This window comes from Oncorhynchus kisutch, linkage group LG1 (genome assembly GCF_002021735.2).
Source record: "Oncorhynchus kisutch isolate 150728-3 linkage group LG1, Okis_V2, whole genome shotgun sequence".
NCBI classification, from domain to species: Eukaryota; Metazoa; Chordata; class Actinopteri; order Salmoniformes; family Salmonidae; genus Oncorhynchus; species Oncorhynchus kisutch.
In genome coordinates this window covers 11421528-11444027 of record NC_034174.2, presented here as the reverse complement: position 1 = coordinate 11444027, position 22500 = coordinate 11421528, and the positions used below count along the sequence as shown (strand labels likewise).

General features: G+C 40.0%; 1 protein-coding gene across 1 annotated transcript in view; it reads left to right on the top strand.

Annotated features, from left to right (window-relative positions):
- The window catches only part of LOC109880498 (kinesin-like protein KIF21B), a 145251-nt gene that overhangs the window by 104662 nt on the left and 18089 nt on the right, over positions 1-22500 (top strand). The window contains 3 exon segments of the mRNA XM_031826892.1: positions 3854-3892; positions 21268-21390; positions 21926-22120. Coding sequence (XP_031682752.1) covers positions 3854-3892; positions 21268-21390; positions 21926-22120 — 357 coding nt within the window.

The window sequence follows — 22500 nt, the reverse complement described above, 5'->3', positions numbered from 1 at the left end:
CTCCTGTCCTCCCACCTCCAACATACTCTCCTGTCCTCCCACCTCCAACATACACTCCTGTCCTCCCCCTTCCAACATACACTCCTGTCCTCCCACCTCCAACATACTCTCCTGTCCTCCCACCTCAAACATACACTCCTGTCCTCCCCCCTCCAACATACTCTCCTGTCCTCCCACCTCCAACATACACTCCTGTCCTCCCCCCTCAAACATACACTCCTGTCCTCCCCCCTCCAACATGCTCTCCTGTCCTCCCCCCTCAAGCATACACTCCTGTCCTCCCCCCTCAAACATACACTCCTGTCCTCCCCCCTCAAACATACACTCCTGTCCTCCCCCCTCCAACATACACTCCTGTCCTCCCCCCTCCAACATACACTCCTGTCCTCCCCCCTCCAACATACACTCCTGTCCTCCCCCCTCCAACATACACTCCTGTCCTCCCCCCTCAAGCATACACTCCTGTCCTCCCCCCTCAAACATACTCTCCTGTCCTCCCCCCTCAAACATACTCTCCTGTCCTCCCCCCTCCAACATACTCTCCTGTCCTCCCCCCTCCAACATACACTCCTGTCCTCCCCCCTCAAACATACACTCCTGTCCTCCCCCCTCTGTCCTCCCCCCTCAAACATACACTCCTGTCCCCCCCCCCCAAACATACACTCCTGTCCTCCCCCCTCAAACATACTCTCCTGTCCTCCCCCCTCAAACATACACTCCTGTCCTCCCCCCTCAAACATACACTCCTGTCCTCCCCCAGTTGACAAGGTAAAGATCTGTTGTTCTGCCCCTGAGCAAGGGAGTTAACCCACTGTTCCCCTCTGATTCAGAGGGGTTGGGTTAAATGTGGAAGAAACATGTCAGTTGTACAACTGACTAGGTATCCCCCTTTTCCTTTCCTACCTCCCAAAACAACAACATCCCTATGGGCTTGGTACAAAACATCCAGAACATTTACAGTAGCAGTTTCTACAAAAACAGCTCAAGATTCCCAGGGGAAAGTAACAACAGGTTCTGAATACTAGATATTTAGCCAGAGCCAAATATATACATATTGTCATATTGTATACTGGGCATTAATAAACATTAATAAACATGCTCCCATCAACCTCATACGGTATTAAAAGCAGATACTATGACAGAATTTATAGAGGTGATATTGTTCTGCTGTCTTCTAACAGCTTTGCTCCCTACAGAAATCTGAATTTACAACTGGCATTACAATGACTGCTGAGCAATCAAATATTTATAGGATGTGCCAAATGGCAGCCTATTCCCTTAATTAACAGTGCCACACTTTTCACACACTTGCCAGTGTTTTCCCTACTTACAACTCAGGGAATAGGCGGTACACCGGAGCAGATCTTTCCCACAGAGACAGTTAACTAAGAGTGGGTGGGTTCTCCTGTGGTGTCCAGTCTGATTGACAACCCTGTCCTCCAATGAACTGCTTTCTCCCTGCTGATAACCCAAATCCCTCTCCCTGCCCTTCCTCATCCTTTACTTCCTGGTTCCTGGGAAACCCCACCCCCAATCCCAGTAAGCCTCCCTCTTTAAGTGTACTTCTGTTTTATCCCTTACTGTACTGTAGGTATTCCTTCCTTTAACCCAGAGCCAAACGCCTAAACTTGATGGATAACCGTACCTCCCCTAATCCTAAACCTGACACTGTCATTGGCTAGTCTGAATGGCAGATGTTGTTTCTGCTGTCTTGTCACAGGCTGGAACAAACTGTCACACAGGCTAGCCATCCCCTATTCCCTATCCCTGAACCTAAACCTAACCCTACCAGTATAACTCTTTCTCCTCTAGCCATATTGCTCAATATGCTCCTAACTTCCTCTCTTCTCCTCTCCTCTCCTATCCTAACCCTGCTTCTCTTCTCTCCTCTCCTCCCCTAACCGTGCTTCTCTCCTCTCCTAACCCTGCTTCTCTTCTCTTCTCTCCTCTCCTAACCCTGCTCCTCTCTTCTTCTCTCCTAACCCTGCTTCTCTCCTCTCCTCTCCTAACCCTGCTCCTCTCTTCTTCTCTCCTAACCCTACTCCTCTCTTCTTCTCTCCTAACCCTGCTTCTCTCCTCTCCTAACCCTGCTCCTCTCTTCTTCTCTCCTAACCCTGCTTCTCTCCTCTCCTAACCCTGCTCCTCTCTTCTTCTCTCCTAACCCTGCTCCTCTCTTCTACTCTCCTAACCCTGCTCCTCCCTTCTCCTCTCCTAACCCTGCTCCTCCCTCCTCCTCTCCTAACCCTGCTTCTCTCCTCTCCTAACCCTGCTCCTCTCTTCTTCTCTCCTAACCCTGCTCCTGTCTTCTTCTCTCCTAACCCTGCTTCTCTCCTCTCCTCTCCTAACCCTGCTTCTCTTCTCTCCTCTCCTCTCCTAACCCTGATCCTTTCCTCTCCTAACCCTGATCCTCTCTTAACCCTGATCCTCTCTTCTCCTCTCCTACCCCTGCTTCTCTCCTCTCCTAACTCTGCTCATCTCCTCTCCTAACTCTGCTCCTCTCGTCTCCTAACCCTGCTCCTCTCTTCTACTCTCCTAACCCTGCTCCTCCCTTCTCCTCTCCTAACCCTGCTCCTCCCTTCTCCTCTCCTAACCCTGCTCCTCTCTTCTCCTCTCCTAACCCTGCTCCTCTCTTCTACTCTCCTAACCCTGCTCCTCTCTTCTCCTCTCCTAACCCTGCTCCTCCCTTCTCCTCTCCTAACCCTGCTCCTCTCTTCTACTCTCCTAACCCTGCTCCTCTCTTCTCCTCTCCTAACCCTGCTCCTCCCTTCTCCTCTCCTAACCCTGCTCCTCTCTTCTACTCTCCTAACCCTGCTCCTCTCTTCTCCTCTCCTAACCCTGCTCCTCCCTTCTCCTCTCCTAACCCTGCTCCTCTCTTCTACTCTCCTAACCCTGCTCCTCTCTTCTCCTCTCTTAACCCTGATACTCTCTTCTCCTCTCCTAACCTTGCTCCTCTCTTCTCGTCTCCTAACCCTGATCCTCTCCTCTCCTAACCCTGCTCCTCTCCTCTCCTAACCATGCTCCTCTCCTCTCCTAACCCTGCTCCTCTCCTCTCCTAACCCTGCTCCTCTCCTCACCTAGCCCTGCCCCTCTCCTCTTCTGCTCCTCTCCTCTTCTGCTCCTCTCCTAACCCTGCTCCTCTCCTAACCCTGCTCCTCTCCTAACCCTGCTCCTCTCTTGTTCTGCTCCTCTCCTAACCCTGCTCCTCTCCTAACCCTGCTCCTCTCCTAACCCTGCTCCTCTCCTAACCCTGCTCCTCTCTTGTTCTGCTCCTCTCCTAACCCTGCTCCTCTCCTAACCCTGCTCCTCTCTTGTTCTGCTCCTCTCCTAACCCTGCTCCTCTCCTAACCCTGCTCCTCTCTTGTTCTGCTCCTCTCCTAACCCTGCTCCTCTCCTAACCCTGCTTCTCTCCTAACCCTGCTCCTCTCTTGTTCTGCTCCTCTCCTAACCCTGCTCCTCTCTTGTTCTGCTCCTCTCCTAACCCTGCTCCTCTCTTGTTCTGCTACTCTCCTAACCCTGCTCCTCTCCTAACCCTGCTCCTCTCCTAACCCTGCTCCTCTCTTGTTCTGCTCCTCTCCTAACCCTGCTCCTCTCCTAACCTGCTCCTCTCCTGTTCTGCTCCTCTCCTAACCCTGCTCCTCTCCTCTTCTGCTGCTCTCCTAACCCTGCTCTTCTCCTGTTCTGCTCCTCTCCTGTTCTGCTCCTCTCCTGTTCTGCTCCTCTCCTAACCCTGCTCCTCTCCTAACCCTGCTCTTCTCCTGTTCTGCTCCTCTCCTGTTCTGCTCCTCTCCTAACCCTGCTCTTCTCCTAACCCTGCTCTTCTCCTAACCCTGCTCCTCTCCTGTTCTGTCTTCAGGTCAGATGACAGCGACTCCTCTCACTCTGAGGTTCTCAGGTAGAGATATCTATCTGTCCCTGCAATTCTGTCTCTCCTCTTGCCTGATTGGCCAGTCACCTGGCTGGCCCCTCCTCCTTTCCCGGGCTGGGCAGAGTCGATGTGGAGCATGATTTAGCCTCATTGGTCCCCCCTCACCCTCCTCCAATCCCTTTCCACCAGTGTGGTGTGCAGTGTCCCTCCCCCCTACTCATGGCATCTGAACTAATCTTTCTGTCTGGAGAGCTTTGGGTGAGGTATTCAATGAATTCAAGCTAAGGCTACTGTGAGATTCACAAATGACTTAGTGGATAGCATAAATTTAAAGCATTGACAGCACACAAATAGGCATTGGTAATGCTCACAAGCATTGTGACTCCCTTTCCTAGACAATAAAGAATCACATTTCTGCCTGGACATATCAATCAATCAGATAACCCTATTAGAAGGTTTTAAATTATACATTTTGAAATTGCCCTAAAGCAGAAGGCTGTACCAACATGAATAATTAAAAAACTATTTTGGTAGTGTTCTATTGGATATGTTAAGTGATTATTTGTTATGGGATGACCCAGCTGCCCTGAGCAGCACAGCTATTTCAACCTGTAAGTCTCCTAACAGTAATAGGACAAGTAGATAGAGAGGGAGAGAGAAAGAAACAGGCATGTGGTTATCTAGAGCAACACAAACCCTCTCTAGGCCTTACGAAGCTGAATGTACGCTGCCAACCCTCTCTTTCTCTCTCTCTCTCCTCTCTGTCTGTCACTCTGTCTCTCTGTCTCTCTCTCTCCTCTCTGTCTGTCTGTCTCTCTCCTCTCTCTCTGTCTCTCTCTCTCCTCTCTGTCTGTCTGTCTGTCTGTCTGTCTGTCTGTCTGTCTGTCTGTCTGTCTGTCTGTCTGTCTGTCTCTCTCCTCTCTCTGTCTGTCTCTCCCCTCTCTGTCTGTCTCTCTCCTCTCTCTCTGTCTCTCTCTCTCTCCTCTCTGTCTGTCTGTCTGTCTCCCCTCTCTCTGTCTGTCTCTCTCCCCTCTCTCTGTCTGTCTCTCTGTCTAATCTAATAGACATAGAGGTGCAGCCCTATATCTGTTGTTTGCGTCCTATTTATACTGTATTATTATAGACATCTGTATTATTATAGATAACTGTATTATTATAGACACTGTATTATTATAGATAACTGTATTATATAGATAACTGTATATTATAGACAACTGTATTATTATAGACAACTGTATTATCATAGATAACTGTGTTATTATAGATAACTGTGTTATTATAGATAACTGTATTATTATAGATAACTGTTATAGATAACTGTATTATTATAGATAACTGTATTATTATAGATAACTGTATTATTATATGACATCTGTATTATCATAGATAACTGTGTTATTATAGATAACTGTATTATTATAGATAACTGTTATAGATACCTGTGTTATTATAGATAACTGTATTATTATAGATAACTGTTATAGATAACTTTATTATTATAGATAACTGTATTATTATAGATAACTGTATTATTATAGACATCATGTATTATCATAGATAACTGTGTTATTATAGATAACTGTATTATTATAGATAACTGTTATAGATAACTGTATTATTAAGACAGCTGTCTTATTATAGATAACTGTTATAGATACTGTATTATTATAGATGACTGTATTATTAAGATAGACTGTATTATTATGATAACTGTATTATTATAGATAACTTGTGTTATTATAGATAACTGTATTATTATAGATAACTGTATTATTATAGATAACTGTATTATTATAGATAACTGTTATAGATAACTGTATTATTATAGATAACTGTATTATTATAGATAACTGTTATAGATAACTGTTATAGATAACTGTATTATTATAGATAACTGTATTTTTATAGATAACTGTTATAGATAACTGTATTATTATAGATAACTGTATTATAGACAACTGTTATAGATAACTGTATTATATAGATAACTGTTATAGATAACTGTATTATTACAGATAACTGTATTATTATAGATAACTGTATTATTATAGACATCTGTATTATTATAGATAACTGTTATAGATAACAGTATTATTATAGACAACTGTATTATTATAGATAACTGTTATAGATAACTGTATTATTATAGATAACTGTATTATTATAGATAACTGTATTATTATAGATAACTGTTATAGATAACTGTATTATTATAGATAACTGTAGTATTATAGATAACTGTTATAGATAACTGTATTCTTATAGATAACTGTATTATTATAGATAACTGTTATAGATAACTGTGTTATTATAGATAACTGTATTATTATAGATAACTGTTATAGATAACTGTATTATTTTAAGATAATTGTATTATTATAGATACTGTATTATTATAGATACTTGTATTATTATAGATAACTGTATTATTATAGATGACTGTATTATTATAGATAACTGTTATAGATAACTGTATTATTTTAGATAATTGTATTATTATAGATAACTGTATTATTATAGATAACTGTATTATTATAGATACTTGTATTATTATAGATAACTGTATTATTATAGATAACTGTATTATTATAGAATACTTGTATTATTATAGATAACTGTATTATATAGATAACTGTATTATTATAGATAGCTGTTATAGATAACTGTATTATTATAGATAACTGTATTATTATAGATAACTGTTATAGATAACTGTATTATTATAGATAACTGTATTATTATAGATAACTGTATTATTATAGACATCTGTATTATAGATAACTGTGTTATTATAGATAACTGTCATAGATAACTGTGTTATTATAGATAACTGTATTATTATAGATAACTGTATTATTATAGATAACTGTATTATTATAGATAACTGTATTATTATAGATAACTGTATTATTATAGATAACTGTTATAGATAACTGTATTATTATAGATAACTGTTATAGATAACTGTTATAGATAACTGTATTATTATAGATAACTGTATTTTTATAGATAACTGTATTATTATAGATAACTGTATTGTTATAGATAACTGTATTATTATAGATAACTGTTATAGATAACTGTATTATTATAGATAACTGTATTATTATAGATAACTGTATTATTATAGATAACTGTTATAGATAACTGTTATAGATAACTGTATTATTATAGATAACTGTATTTTTATAGATAACTGTTATAGATAACTGTATTATTATAGATAACTGTATTATAGACAACTGTATTATTATATATAACTGTATTATTATAGATAACTGTTATAGATAACTGTATTATTATAGATAACTGTATTATTATAGATAACTGTTATAGATCCTGTATTATTATAGATAACTGTATTATTATAGATGACTGTATTATTATAGATAACTGTTATAGATAACTGTATTATTATAGATAACTGTTATAGATAACTGTATTATTATAGATAACTGTATTATTATAGATAACTGTTATAGATAACTGTATTATTATAGATAACTGTAGTATTATAGATAACTGTTATAGATAACTGTATTATTATAGATAACTGTATTATTATAGATAACTGTTATAGATAACTGTGTTATTATAGATAACTGTATTATTATAGATAACTGTTATAGATAACTGTATTATTTTAGATAATTGTATTATTATAGATAACTGTATTATTATAGATAACTGTATTATATAGATAATTGTATTATTATAGATAACTGTGTTATTATAGATAACTGTATTATTATAGATAACTGTTATAGATAACTGTATTATTATAGATGACTGTATTATTATAGATAACTGTTATAGATAACTGTATTATTATAGATAACTGTTATAGATAACTGTATTATTATAGATGACTGTATTATTATAGATAACTGTTATAGATAACTGTATTATTATAGATAACTGTTATAGATAACTGTATTATTATAGATAACTGTATTATTATAGATAACTGTATTATTATAGATAACTGTATTATTATAGACAACTGTATATTATAGATAACTGTATTATATAGATAACTGTATATTATAAATAACTGTTATAGACAACTGTATTACTATAGATAACTGTATTATTATAGATAACTGTGTTATTATAGATAACTGTATTATTATAGATAACTGTTATAGATAACTTTATTATTATAGATAACTGTATTATTATAGATTACTGTTATAGATAACTGTATTATTAAAGACAACTGTATTATTATAGATAACTGTTATAGATAACTGTATTATTATAGATGACTGTATTATTATAGATAACTGTATTATTATAGATAACTGTATTATTATAGATAACTGTGTTATTATAGATAACGTGTTATTATAGATAACTGTATTATTATAGATAACTGTTTATTATAGATTACTGTTATAGATAACTGTATTATTAAAGACACTGTATTATTATAGATAACTGTTATAGATAACTGTATTATTATAGATAACTGTATTATTATAGATAACTGTATTATTATAGATAACTGTATTATTATAGATAACTGTTATAGATAACTGTATTATTATAGATAACTGTTATAGATAACTGTATTATTATAGATAACTGTATTATTATAGATAACTGTATTATTATAGATAACTGTTATAGATAACTGTTATAGATAACTGTATTATTATAGATAACTGTATTTTTATAGATAACTGTTATAGATACTGTATTATTATAGATAACTGTATTATAGACAACTGTATTATTATAGATAACTTATTATTATAGATAACTGTTATAGATAACTGTTATAGATAACTGTTATAGATAACTGTATTATTATAGATAACTGTATTTTTATAGATAACTGTTATAGATAACTGTATTATTATAGATAACTGTTATAGATAACTGTATTATTATAGATAACTGTTATATATAACTGTATTATTATAGATAACTGTATTATAGATAACTGTTATAGATAACTGTATTATTATAGATAAACTGTATTATTACAGATAACTGTATTATTATAGATAACTGTTATTATAGACATCTGTATTATTATAGATAACTGTTATAGATAACAGTATTATTATAGATAACTGTATTATTATAGATAACTGTATTATTATAGATAACTGTATTATTATAGATAACTGTTATAGATAACTGTATTATTATAAATAACTGTATTATTATAGATAACTGTTATAGATAACTGTATTATTATAGATAACTGTTATAGATAACTGTATTATATAGATAACTGTATTATTATAGATAACTGTATTATTATAGATAACTGCATTATTATAGATAACTGTATTATTAGATAACTGTATTATTAAGACAACTGTATTATTATAGATAACTGTATTATTATAGATAACTGTATTATTATAGATAACTGTATTATTATAGATAACTGTATAGATAACTGTATTATTATAGATAACTGTATTATTATAGATAACTGTATTATTATAGATAACTGTTATAGATAACTGTATTATTATAGATAACTGTTATAGATAACTGTATTATTATAGATAACTGTATTATTATAGATACTGTATTATTATAGATAACTGTATTATTATAGATAACTGTATTATTATAGATAACTGTATTATTATAGATAACTGTATTATTATAGATAACTGTATTATTATAGATAACTGTATTATTATAGATAAACTGTTATAGATAACTGTATTATTATAGATATAACGTTATAGATAACTGTATTATTATAGATAAGATTACTGTATAGATAACTTATATTATAGATAACTGTGTTATTATAGATACTGTATTATTATAGATAACTGTTATAGATAACTGCATTATTATAGATGACTGTATTATTATAGATACCTGTTATAGATAACTGTATTATTATAGATAACTGTTATAGATAACTGTATTATTATAGATGACTGTATTATTATAGATAACTGTTATAGATAACTGTATTATTATAGATCAACTGTTATAGATAACTGTATTATTATAGATAACTGTATTATTATAGATAAACTGTATTATTATAGATAACTGTATTATTATAGACAACTGTATTATTATAGATAACTGTATTATTATAGATAACCTGTATTATTATAAATAACTGTTATAGACAACTGTATTACTATAGATAACTGTATTATTATAGATAACTGTGTTATTATAGATAACTGTATTATTATAGATAACTGTTATAGATAACTTTATTATTATAGATAACTGTATTATTATAGATAACTGTTATAGATAACTGTATTATTAAAGACAACTGTATATATTATAGATAACTGTTATAGATAACTGTATTATTATAGATGACTGTATTATTATAGATAACTGTATTATTATAGATAACTGTATTATTATAGATAACTGTGTTATTATAGATAACTGTGTTATTATAGATAACGTATTATTATAGATAACTGTATTATTATAGATTACTGTTATAGATAACTGTATTATTAAAGACAACTGTATTATTATAGATAACTGTTATAGATAACTGTATTATTATAGATAACTGTATTATTATAGATAACTGTATTATTATAGATAACTGTTATAGATAACTGTATTATTATAGATAACTGTTATAGATAACTGTATTATTATAGATAACTGTATTATTATAGATAACTGTATTATTATAGATAACTGTTATAGATACTGTTATAGATAACTGTATTATTATAGATAACTGTATTTTTATAGATAACTGTTATAGATAACTGTATTATTATAGATAACTGTATATAGACAACTGTATTATTATAGATAACTGTATTATATAGATAACTGTTATAGATAACTGTTATAGATAAACTGTTATAGATAACTGTATTATTATAGATAACTGTATTTTTATAGATAACTGTTATAGATAACTGTATTATTATAGATAACTGTTATAGATAACTGTATTATTATAGATAACTGTTATAGATACCTGTATTATTATAGATAACTGTATTATTATAGACAACTGTATTATTATAGATAACTGTATTATTATAGATAACTGTATTTTTATAGATAACTGTTATAGATAACTGTATTATTATAGATAACTGTTATAGATAACTGTATTATTATAGATAACTGTTATATATAACTGTATTATTATAGATAACTGTATTATAGATAACTGTATTATTATAGATAACTGATTATTATAGATAACTGTATTATTATAGACATCTGTATTATTATAGATAACTGTTATAGATAACAGTATTATTATAGATAACTGTATTATTATAGATAACTGTATTATTATAGATAACTGTATTATTATAGATAACTGTTATAGATAACTGTATTATTATAAATAACTGTTATAGTTGTCATACAGTTGTCTATAATAATACAGTTATCTATGGGGCGGCAGGGTAGCCTAGTAGTTAGAGTGTTGGACTAGTAACCAGAAGGTTGAAAGTTCAAATCCCCGAGCTGACAAGGTACAAATCTGTCGTTCTGCCCCTGAACAGGTAGTTAACCCACTGTTCCTAGGCTGTCATTGAAAATAAGAATTTGTTCTTAACTGACTTGCCTAGTTAAATAAAGATCAAATAAAATCAGGTCGGTATCTAATTTACAAATAAAATATGTATATATTTTCTTTAGGAATGTAGTGAAATAAAACTAAAAGTTGTGAAAAATATCAATATTAAAGTAATGTACAGATACCCCAAAAACTACTTAAGTAGTACTTTATAGAGTACTTCAGTAGTACTTTATAGTATTTTTACTGAAGTACATTCCACCACTGCTCCCAGCAATAAGATGAATTCAGAAGACACCCCTCCCTTCCACACCCTTTTATCCATAAACCACATGTGCCCAATTCCAAACCGACAGGGAATATTTGGAATTAGGCCGATATACTAGCCCTGTCACACCTTACCTCCATCCTGTGTGACCAAACAAAGGCATGGTTCCAATCCAACCACTCATTCAGTCCTTTTGGATTGGAACTGGGCCCAAGGCCACAGACAGAGAAGAGGGGGTTTGGAACTGGGCCCTAGGCCACAGACAGAGGAGATGGGGAGGGGGTTTGGAACTGGGCCCTAGGCCACAGAACGAGGGGGTGACACACACACTCACTCACTCTCCCATTTGTCCCAGAAGCCTCTGCTTCGAACCAAACTCTGAACTGAGAATGGCTCAGGAGGGGCGAGGGCCACAAATAAGCTCACTCTTGATTGCTGGAGATGCTGCATGTAGATATGATGTCACAGGATGTTGTGGTGTTGTTGTTGTGTTTGCGTTGGCTGCTGCCGGCTGTTGTTGAGTTGTGCTTCTTATCTTCGATGCAGTGAACCCCCGCTGTTCGTTCTCCATCATCATTTGAATGAAACTGCACCGTGTTCCAATATAACTGGTATTGTGTTATTATTGCTTTAGCTGACATGCATGCAGCTTCTCTTTTCCTGTTGTTCTGCGTGTGTGGCTGAGGCTGCTCTGGCAGTCATGACCTGCTGTTCACCTGCTTTTAAAGCACCAAGCATGTCACTACATAGAGAGGGAGGGGAAGTGATATGTGACTCGGGGAAGAGGACAAGTGTGTGTGTGTGTTCTGGGGAAGGGGGGCGATACAGGGAGACTCATCTGTCCCAGTTTTGTCTTAATGACTGGTCCCTATTCCCCACACACAAAGGAGGAAGGGATGGAGCAAAATGAGGGAGAGGAGAGGTTCGTTATTTCTGTGGAGTAGAGATGGCTGCTTCCACTGCCAGCCAGGAGATGGATGGTTTTAGGTCAGGCTCTCTAATTGGGCTTCCAAAAAAAGAGAGGGATGGAGAGGACGGGATGGAGAGAGAGAAGGAGAGGACGGGATGGAGAGAGAGAAGGAGAGGAAGGGATGGAGAGAAGAGAAGGAGAGGAAGGGATGAGAGAGAGAAGGAGAGGAATGGATGAGAGAGAGGAGAGGAAGGGATGAGAGAGAGAAGGAGAGGAAGGGATGGAGAGAGAGAAGGAAGGAAGGGATGGAGAGAGAAGGAGAGGAGATGGAGAGAGAGGAGGAAGGGATGGAGAGAGAGGAGAGGAAGGGATGGAGAGAGAGAAGGAGAGGAAGGGATGGAGAGAGAGAAGGAGAGGAAGGGATGGAGAGAGAGAAGGAGAGGAAGGGATGGAGAGAGAGAGGAGAGGACGGGATGGAGAGAGAGAAGGAGAGGAAGGGAATGGAGAGAGAGAAGGAGAGGAAGGGATGGAGAGAGAGAAGGAGAGGAAGGGAGGAGCAGAGAGAAGGAGAGGAAGGGATGGGAGAGAAGAAGGAGAGGAAGGGATGGAGAGAGAGAAGGAGAGGACAGGATGGAGAGAGAGAAGGACGAGGACGGGATGGAGAAGGATGGAGAGGACGGGATGGGAGAGAGAGAAGGAGAGGAAGGGATGGAGAGAGAGAAGGAGAGGAAGGGATGGAGAGAGAGAAGGAGAGGAAGGGATGGAGAGAGAGAGAGAAGGAGAGGAAGGGATGGAGAGAGAGAAGGAGAGGAAGGGATGGAGAGAGAGAAGGAGAGGAAGGGATGGAGAGAGAGAGAGAAGGAGAGGAAGGGATGGAGAGAGAGAGGCGAGGACGGGATGGAGAGAGAGAAGGAGAGGAAGGGATGGAGAGAGAGAAGGAGAGGAAGGGATGGAGAGAGAGAAGGAGAGGACGGGATGGAGAGAGAGAAGGAGAGGAAGGGATGGAGAGAGAGAAGGAGAGGAAGGGATGAAGAGAGAGAAGGAGAGGAAGGGATGGAGAGAGAAGGAGAGGACGGGATGGAGAGAGAGAAGGAGAGGAAGGGATGGAGAGAGAGAAGGAGAGGAAGGGATGGAGAGAGAAGGAGAGGAAGGGATGGAGAGCGAGAAGGAGAGGAAGGGATGGAGAGAGAGAAGGAGAGGAAGGGATGAGAGAGAGAAGGAGAGGAAGGGATGGAGAGAGAGAATGAGAGGAAGGGATGGAGAGAGAGAAGGAGAGGAAGGGATGAGAGAGAGAAGGAGAGGAAGGGATGGAGAGAGAAGGTGAGGACGGGATGGAGAGAGAAGGAGAGGACGGGATGGAGAGAGAGAAGGAGAGGAAGGGATGAGAGAGAGAAGGAGAGGAAGGGATGGAGAGGGAGAAGGAGAGGAAGGGATGGAGAGAGAGAAAGAGAGCAATGGATGAGAGAGAGAAGGAGAGGAAGGGTGAGAGAGAGAAGGAGAGGAAGGGATAGAGAGAGAGAAGGAGGAGGGAGGATGAGAGAGAAGGAGAGGAAGGGATGAGAGAGTGGAGAGGAAGGATGAGAGAGAGAGGAGAGGACGATGGAGAGAGACGAAAGGAGAGGAAGGATGATAGAGAGAAGGAGAGGACGGGATGAGAGAGAGAAGGAGAGGAAGGGAAGAGAGAGATGGAGAGGACGGGATGGAGAGAGAGAAGGAAGGAAGGAGGGATGGAGAGAGAGAGGAGAGGACGGGATGGAGAGAGAGAGGAGAGAAGGGATGAGAGAGATGGAGAGGACGGGATGGAGAGAGAGAAGGAGAGAAGGGATGAGAGAGAGAAGGAGAGGAAGGGATGGAGAGAGAAGAGAGGAAGGGATGAGAGGTGGAGAGGAAGGGATGAGAGAGAGAAGGAGAGGACGGGATGGAGAGAGAGAAGGAGAGGAAGGGATGATAGAGAGAAGGAGAGGAAGGGATGAGAGAGTGGAGAGGAAGGGATGAGAGAGAGAGAAGGAGAGGAACGGGATGGAGAGAGAGAGAAGGCAGAGGAAGGGATGATAGAGAGAAGGAGAGGAAGGGATGAGAGAGTGGAGAGGAAGGGATGAGAGAGAGAAGGAGAGGACGGGATGAGAGAGAGAAGGAGAGGAAGGGATGATAGAGAGAAGGAGAGGACGGGATGGAGAGACAGAAGGAGAGGAAGTGAGAAGTTACATGTCTTTATCCCCAGCAAGGGGCATGGTTGAGCTGTGCTCTTTAACCTATTGTGTTCTAGTGTGTTGTGTGTGTGTATTGTGTTCTAGTGTGTTGTGTGTGTGTATTGTGTGTGTATTGTGTTCTAGTGTGTTGTGTGTGTGTATTGTGTGTGTGTATTGTGTGTGTGTTGTGTTCTAGTGTGTTGTGTGTGTGTATTGTGTTCTAGTGTGTTGTGTGTGTGTATTGTGTTCTAGTGTGTTTTTAGATGTTTTGTATTTGTGTGGGGTCAGTGGTCTGTGTGTGTATTGTGTTCTAGTGTGTTGTGTGTGTGTGTATTGTGTTCTAGTGTGTTGTGTGTGTGTGTATTGTGTTCTAGTGTGTTGTGTGTGTGTGTATTGTGTTTAGTGTGTTGTGTGTTGTGTTATTGTGTTCTAGTGTGTTGTGTGTGTGTGTATTGTGTTCTAGTGTGTTGTGTGTGTGTGTATTGTGTTCTAGTGTGTTGTGTGTGTGTGTATTGTGTTCTAGTGTGTTGTGTGTGTGTGTATTGTGTTCTAGTGTGTTGTGTGTGTGTGTATTGTGTTCTAGTGTGTTGTGTGTGTGTGTGTATTGTGTTCTAGTGTGTTGTGTGTGTGTGTATTGTGTTCTAGTGTGTGTGTGTGTATTGTGTTCTAGTGTGTTGTGTGTGTGTGTATTGTGTTCTAGTGTGTTGTGTGTGTGTGTATTGTGTTCTAGTGTGTGTGTATTGTGTTCTAGTGTGTTGTGTGTGTGTGTATTGTGTTCTAGTGTGTTTGTGTGTGTGTATTGTGTTCTAGTGTGTTGGTGTGTGGTGTATTGTGTTTTCTAGTGTGTTGTTGTGTGTGTATTGTGTTCTAGTGTGTTGTGTGTGTGTGTATTGTGTTCTAGTGTGTTGTGTGTGTGTGTATTGTGTTCTAGTGTGTTGTGTGTATTGTGTTCTAGTGTGTGTGTATTGTGTTCTAGTGTGTTGTGTGTGTGTGTATTGTGTTCTAGTGTGTTGTGTGTGTGTGTATTGTGTTCTAGTGTGTTGTGTGTGTGTGTATTGTGTTCTAGTGTGTTGTGTGTGTGTGTATTGTGTTCTATGTGTGTTGTGTGTGTGTGTATTGGTGTTCTAGTGTGTTGTGTGTGTGTGTGTATTGTGTTCTAGTGTGTTGTGTTGTGTGTGTGTATGTGTTCTAGTGTGTGTGTATTGGTGTTCTAGTGTGTGTGTATTGTGTTCTAGTGTGTGTGTATTGTGTTCTAGTTGTGTGTGTATTGTGTTTAGTGTGTGTGTATTGTGTTCTAGTTTTTTTGTGTGTGTGTATTGTGTTGTGTGTGTGTGTATTGTGTTCTAGTGTGTTGTGTGTGTGTGTATTGTGTTGTGTGTGTGTGTATTGTGTTCTAGTGTGTTGTGTGTGTGTGTATTGTGTTGTGTGTGTGTGTATTGTGTTCTAGTGGTTGTGTGGTGTGTGTAATTGTGTTGTGTGTGTGTGTATTGGTGTTCTAGTGTGTTGTGTGTATTGTGTTCTAGGTGTGTGTTGTGTGTGTGTATTGTTTCTAGTGTGTTGTGTGTGTGTGTATTGTGTTCTAGTGGTGTTGATGTGTGTGTGTATTGTTGTTCTAGGTGTTGTGTGTGTGTGTATTGTGTTCTAGTGTGTTGTGTTGTGTGTGATTGTGTTCTAGTGTGTGGTGTTGTGTTTAGTGTGTTGTGTGTGTGTGTTTGTGTTCTAGTGTGTTGTGTGTGTGTGCTATTGTGTTCTAGTGTGTGTGTGTGTGTGTATTGTGTTTCTAGTGTGTTGTGTGTGTGTGTGTGTATTGTGTTCTAGTGTGTTTGTGTGTGTGTGTATTGTGTTTGTGTGTGTGTAATGTGTTCTAGTGTTTGTGTGTGTGTGTGTATTGTGTTGTGTGTGTGTGTATTGTGTTCTAGTGTGNTTCTGTGGAGTAGAGATGGCTGCTTCCACTGCCAGCCAGGAGATGGATGGTTTTAGGTCAGGCTCTCTAATTGGGCTTCCAAAAAAAAGAGAGGGATGGAGAGGACGGGATGAGAGAGAGAAGGAAGGACGGGATGGAGAAGAGAGAAGGAGAGGAAGGGATGGTGGAGAGAGAGAAGGAGAGGAAGGGATGGAGAGAGAGAAGGAGAGAGAATGGATGAGAGAGAGAGAGGAAGGGATGAGAGAGAGAAGGAGAGGAAGGGATGGAGAGAGAGAAGGAGAGGAAGGGATGGAGAGAGAGAAGGAGAGGACGGGATGGAGAGAGAGGAGAGGAAGGGATGGAGAGAGAGGAGTGGAAGGGATGGAGAGAGAGAAGGAGAGGAAGGGATGGAGAGAGAGAAGGAGAGGAAGGAATGGAGAGAGAGAAGGAGAGAAGGGATGGAGAGAGAGAAGGAGAGAGGACGGGATGGAGAGAGAGAAGGAGAGGAAGGATGGAGAGAGAGAAGGAGAGGAAGGGATGGAGAGAGAGAAGGAGAGGAAGGGATGGAGAGAGAGAAGGAGAGGAAGGGATGGAGAGAGAGAAGGAGAGGAAGGGATGGAGAGAGAGAAGGAGAGGAAGGATGGAGAGAGAAGAAGGAGAGACGGGATGGAGAGAGATGGAGAGGACGGGATGGAGAGAGAGAAGGAGGGAAGGGGATGGAGAGAAGAAGGAGAGGAAGGGATGGAGAGAGAGAAGGAGAGGAAGGGATGGGAGAGAGAGAGAAGGAGAGGAAGGGATGGAGAGAGAAAGGAGAGGAAGGGATGGAGAGAGAGAAGGAGAGGAAGGGATGGAGAGAGAGAGAGAGAGAGAAGGAAGGGATGGAGAGAGAGAAGGAGAGGACGGGATGGAGAGAGAGAAGGAGAGGAAGGAGGAGAGAGAGAGGAGAGGAAGGGATGGAGAGAGAGAAGGAGAGGACGGATGGAGAGAGAGAAGGAGAGGAAGGATGGAGAGAGAGAAGGAGAGGAAGGGATGAAGAGAGAGAGGAGGAAGGGAGGGATGGGAGAGAGAAGGAGAGGACGGGATGGAGAGAGAGAAGGAGAGGATAGGGAGGAGAGAGAGAGAAGGAGAGAGGATGGAAGAGAAGGAGGAGGAAGGGATGGAGAGCGAGAAGGAGAGGAAGGATGGAGAAGAGAGAAGGAAGGGAAGGGATGGATGAGAGAGAGAGGAGAGGAAGGGATGGAGAGAGAGAATGAGAGAAGGGATGGAGAGAGAGAGAAGGAGAGGAAGGGATGAGAGAGAGAAGGAGAGGAAGGATGGAGAGAGAAGGTGAGACGGGAGGACGGATGGAGAAGAAAGGAGAGGACGGGATGGGAGAGAGAGAAGGAGAGGAAGGGATGAGAGAGAGAAGGAGAGGAAGGGATGGAGAGGGAGAAGGAGAGGAAGGGATGGAGAGAGAGAAAGAGAGCAATGGATGGAGAGAGAGAAGGAGAGGAAGGGATGAGAGAGAGAAGGAGAGGAAGGGATAGAGAGAGAGAAGGAGAGGAAGGGATGAGAGAGAGAAGGAGAGGGAAGGAGAGAGAGTGGAGAGGAAGGGAGAAGAGAGAAGGAGAGGACGGGATGGAGAGAGAGAAGGAGAGGAAGGGATGATAGAGAGAAGGAGAGGACGGGATGGAGAGAGAGAAGGAGAGGAAGGGATGAGAGAGATGGAGAGGACGGGATGGAGAGAGAGAAGGAGAGGAAGGGATGGAGAGAGAAGAGGAGAGGACGGGATGGAGAGAGAGAAGGAGAGGAAGGGATGAGAGAGATGGAGAGGACGGGATGGAGAGAGAGAAGGAGAGGAAGGGATAGAGAGAGAGAAGGAGAGGAAGGGATGAGAGAGAGAAGGAGAGGAAGGGATGAGAGAGTGGAGAGGAAGGGATGAGAGAGAGAAGGAGAGGACGGGATGGAGAGAGAGAAGGAGAGGAAGGGATGATAGAGAGAAGGAGAGGAAGGGATGAGAGAGTGGAGAGGAAGGGATGAGAGAGAGAAGGAGAGGACGGGATGGAGAGAGAGAAGGAGAGGAAGGGATGATAGAGAGAAGGAGAGGAAGGGATGAGAGAGTGGAGAGGAAGGGATGACGAAGAGAGACAGGAGAGGACGGGATTGAGAGAGAGAAGGAGAGGAAGGGATGATAGAGAGAAGGAGAGGACGGGATGGAGAGAGAGAAGGAGAGGAAGTGAGAAGTTACATGTCTTTATCCCCAGCAAGGGGCATGGTTGAGGCTGTGCTCTTTAACCTATTGTGTCTAGGTGTTTTTGTGTGTTGTGCTATTGTGTTCTTAGTGTGTTGTGTGTGTGTATTGTGTGTGTATTGTGTTCTATGTGTTGTGTGTGTGTGTATTGTGTGTGTGTTTGTGTGTGTGTTGTGTTCTAGTGTGTTGTGTGTGTGTATTGTGTTCTAGTGTGTTGTGTGTGTGTATTGTGTTCTAGTGTGTTTTTAGATGTTTTGTATTTGTGTGGGGTCAGTGGTCTGTGTGTGTATTGTGTTCTAGTGTGTTGTGTGTGTGTGTATTGTGTTTCTAGCTGTAGTTGTGTGGGTGGTGATATTTGGTTTCTTAGTGTGTGTGTGTGTGTGTATTGTGTTTCTAGTGTGTCTGTTGTTGTGGTGTTTAATTGTGTTCTAGTGTGTTTGTTGATGTGTTTTGTATGGTGTTCTAGTGTGTTGGTAGCTGCTGGTGTGTGTATTGTGTCTATGTGTGTTCGTGTGATGTGTGTATTGTGTTCTAGTGTGTTGTGTGTGTGATGTATGTGTGTTCTAGTGTGTGTCGTGTGTGGTTGTATTGTGTTCTAGTGTGTTTGTGTGTGTGTGTTATTGTGTTCTAGTTTGTGTGTGTGTGTGTTGTATTGTGTTCTAGTGGTGTGTTGTATTGTCGTTCTAGTGCTGGTTGTGTTGTGTGTGTATTCTGTGCTTCTAGTGTGTTGTGTGGTGGTGTGTATTGTGTTTCTCAGTGTGTTGTGCTGTATGTGTTGTAGTTCTAGTGTGTTGTGTGTGTGGTGTATTGGTGTTCTAGTGTGTTGTGTGTGTGTGTATTGTGTTCTAGTGTGTTGGCGTGTGGTTGTGTATTGTGTTCTAGTGTGTGACAATGTGCTGTGTATTGGTCTAGTGTGTTTGTGTGTGTGTAATTGTGTTCCTACGCGCTGTGATATAGTGCGTGCAACACTTGTGTATTGTGTTCTAGTGTGTTGTGTGTGTGGTGGTATTGTGTTCTAGTGTGTTGTGTTGTGTGTGTATTGTGTTCTAGTGTGTTGGTGTGTGGTGGCTAGGTATTGTTGGTTGTATGGTGGTGTTGTGTGTGCTGTGTATTGTGTTCTTAGTGTGTTGTGGTTGTGTGATTGTGTCTAGTGTGTTGTGTGTGTGTGTATTGTGTTCTAGTGTGTGTGTATTGTGTTCTAGTGTGTGTGTATTGTGTTCTAGTGTGTGTGTATTGTGTTCTAGTGTGTGTGTATTGTGTTCTAGTGTGTGTGTATTGTGTTCTAGTGTGTTGTGTGTGTGTGTATTGTGTTGTGTGTGTGTGTATTGTGTTCTAGTGTGTTGTGTGTGTGTGTATTGTGTTGTGTGTGTGTGTATTGTGTTCTAGTGTGTTGTGTGTGTGTGTATTGTGTTGTGTGTGTGTGTATTGTGTTCTAGTGTGTTGTGTGTGTGGTGTATTGTGTTGTGTGTGTGTTGTATTGTGTTCTAGTGTGTGTGTGTATTGTGTTCTAGTGTGTTGTGTGGTGTGTATTGTGTTCTAGTGTGTTGTTGTAGTGTGTATTGTTTCTAGTGTGTTGTGTGTGTGTGTATTGTGTTCTAGTGTGTTGTGTGTGTGTGTGTATTGTGTTCTAGTGTGTTGTGTGTGTGTGTATTGTGTTCTAGGTGTGATGTGTGGTGTATGTATTGTGTTTCTAGTGTGTTGTGTGTGTGTGTATTGTGTTCTAGTGTGTTGGTGTGTGTTATTGGTGGTTCTAGTGTGTTGTGTGTGGTTGTGTATTGTGTTCTAGTGTGTTGTGTGTGTGTGTGTGGTATTGTGTTCTAGTGTGTTGTGTGTGTGTGTATTGTGTTAGTGTGTGTGTGTGTGTGTGTATTGGTTGTTCTAAGTGGTTGTGTGTGTGTGTGTATTGTGTTGTCGTGTGTGTGTATTGTGTTTCTAGTGGTTGTGGGATGTGTGTGTGTATTGTTGTTGTGTGTGTGTGTTATTGTGTTCTAGTGTGTTGTGGGGTGTGTGTGTATTGTGTTAGTGTGTGTGTTGTGTGTATTGTGTATCTCAGTGTGTTGTGTGTGTGGTGTATTGTGTTCTAGTGTGTGTTTGTGAATGGTGTGTGTATTGTTGTTCTAGGTGTGTTGTGTTTGTGTATGGTGTTAGTGTGTTGTGTGGTGTGGGTTTATTGTTTTCTAGTGTGTTGGTGTGTGGTGTGTATTGTTGTCTAGTGTGTTTGTGTGTGTGTGTATTGTGTTTCTAGTGTGTTGGTGGGTGTGTATTGTGTTTAGTGTGTTGTGTGTAGTGGTATGTATTCTTTGTGTGTTTTAGATGTTTGTATCTGTGTGGGGTCATTGTCTTTGTGTTGTGTGTGTGTGTGTGTGTGTGTTTAACAGTGTGTCTCCAACAGGGGTGTGATCAGTCCCACAGGGGGGTGTGAAGGGAGGCGGACTGCGCCCCTCCAGTGTTCTGCCGTGGCAGAAGGGACACTCTAAACCTGCCTCTGTGTGGACGCTACAGATGAACTGCTCTTACGGGATCTAAGGGTACGTCGACGTTGCCACGAAACACCAACGCTGTCCTCCCAGCTGGGGTCAGGAGTTTCTTCTATCATGGTAGCTTGCCAGGAAACCTCTGGATGTACTGTACTTTTTAAAGAGGACATTTGTTGTTCATCATACAGACAATATAGATATCAGAGGAGGCTGGTGGAAGGAGCCAATAGGAAGACTGGTGGAAGAAGATATAGGAGGACAGGCTCATTGTAATGGCTGGATTGGATTGACAGAATGGAGTCAAACATGTGGTTTCCGTGTATTTGATTTATTCCATACCATTCCATTGACTCCATTCCAGCCATTACACTGAGCCTGTCCTCCTATATCTTCTTCCACCAGCCTCCTCTGATATCTATTATTTGTCCTCTGATCCATGTACATAGAAAAACAGACATTGAATCACACATTTTTTTTTTTGCCCAATCAATTCATTATCAAGACCTTAATTAGGCTGAAATAAAAACAGGTTAGAAGTTTTAGGTTTGTGTTTCTTTGATCCATCTCGCCTGGTCTCTCCTCATCAGACCAGACGTGTAAGATGTGGAACCTGGTGACGGGACAGGAGATCGTCACGTTGAAAGGCCATCCCAACAATGTGGTGTCAGTCAAATACTGTTCCTCCTCCTGCCTCGTCTTCTCAGTCTCCACCTCATACATCAAGGTCTGGGACATACGAGACTCCGCCAAGTGTGTCCGCACCCTCACGTGAGTGGCTCTCTGTCTCTCTCCACCAATCACAGCTCACCGTACCCACGCTAACCCACCAATCAGTCTGTCTCTGTTATAGCCTAATGGAAATGTTGACTGTTAGGAAGGGAGATTATTCAGACAGCTAGACAGGATGTTTTAATGGTAACATTACATTTTATTTTATTTTTATTTGACCTTTATTTAACACGGCAAGTCAGTTAAGAACAAATTGTTATTTTCAATGACGGCCTAGGAACAGTGGGTTCCTGTTCAGGGGCAGAACGACAGATTTGTACCTTGTCAGCTCGGGGATTTAAACTTGCAACCTTCCAGTTACTAGTCCAACGCTCTAACCACTAGGCTACCCTGCCAAAGCAACACACAACAAAGTCAAT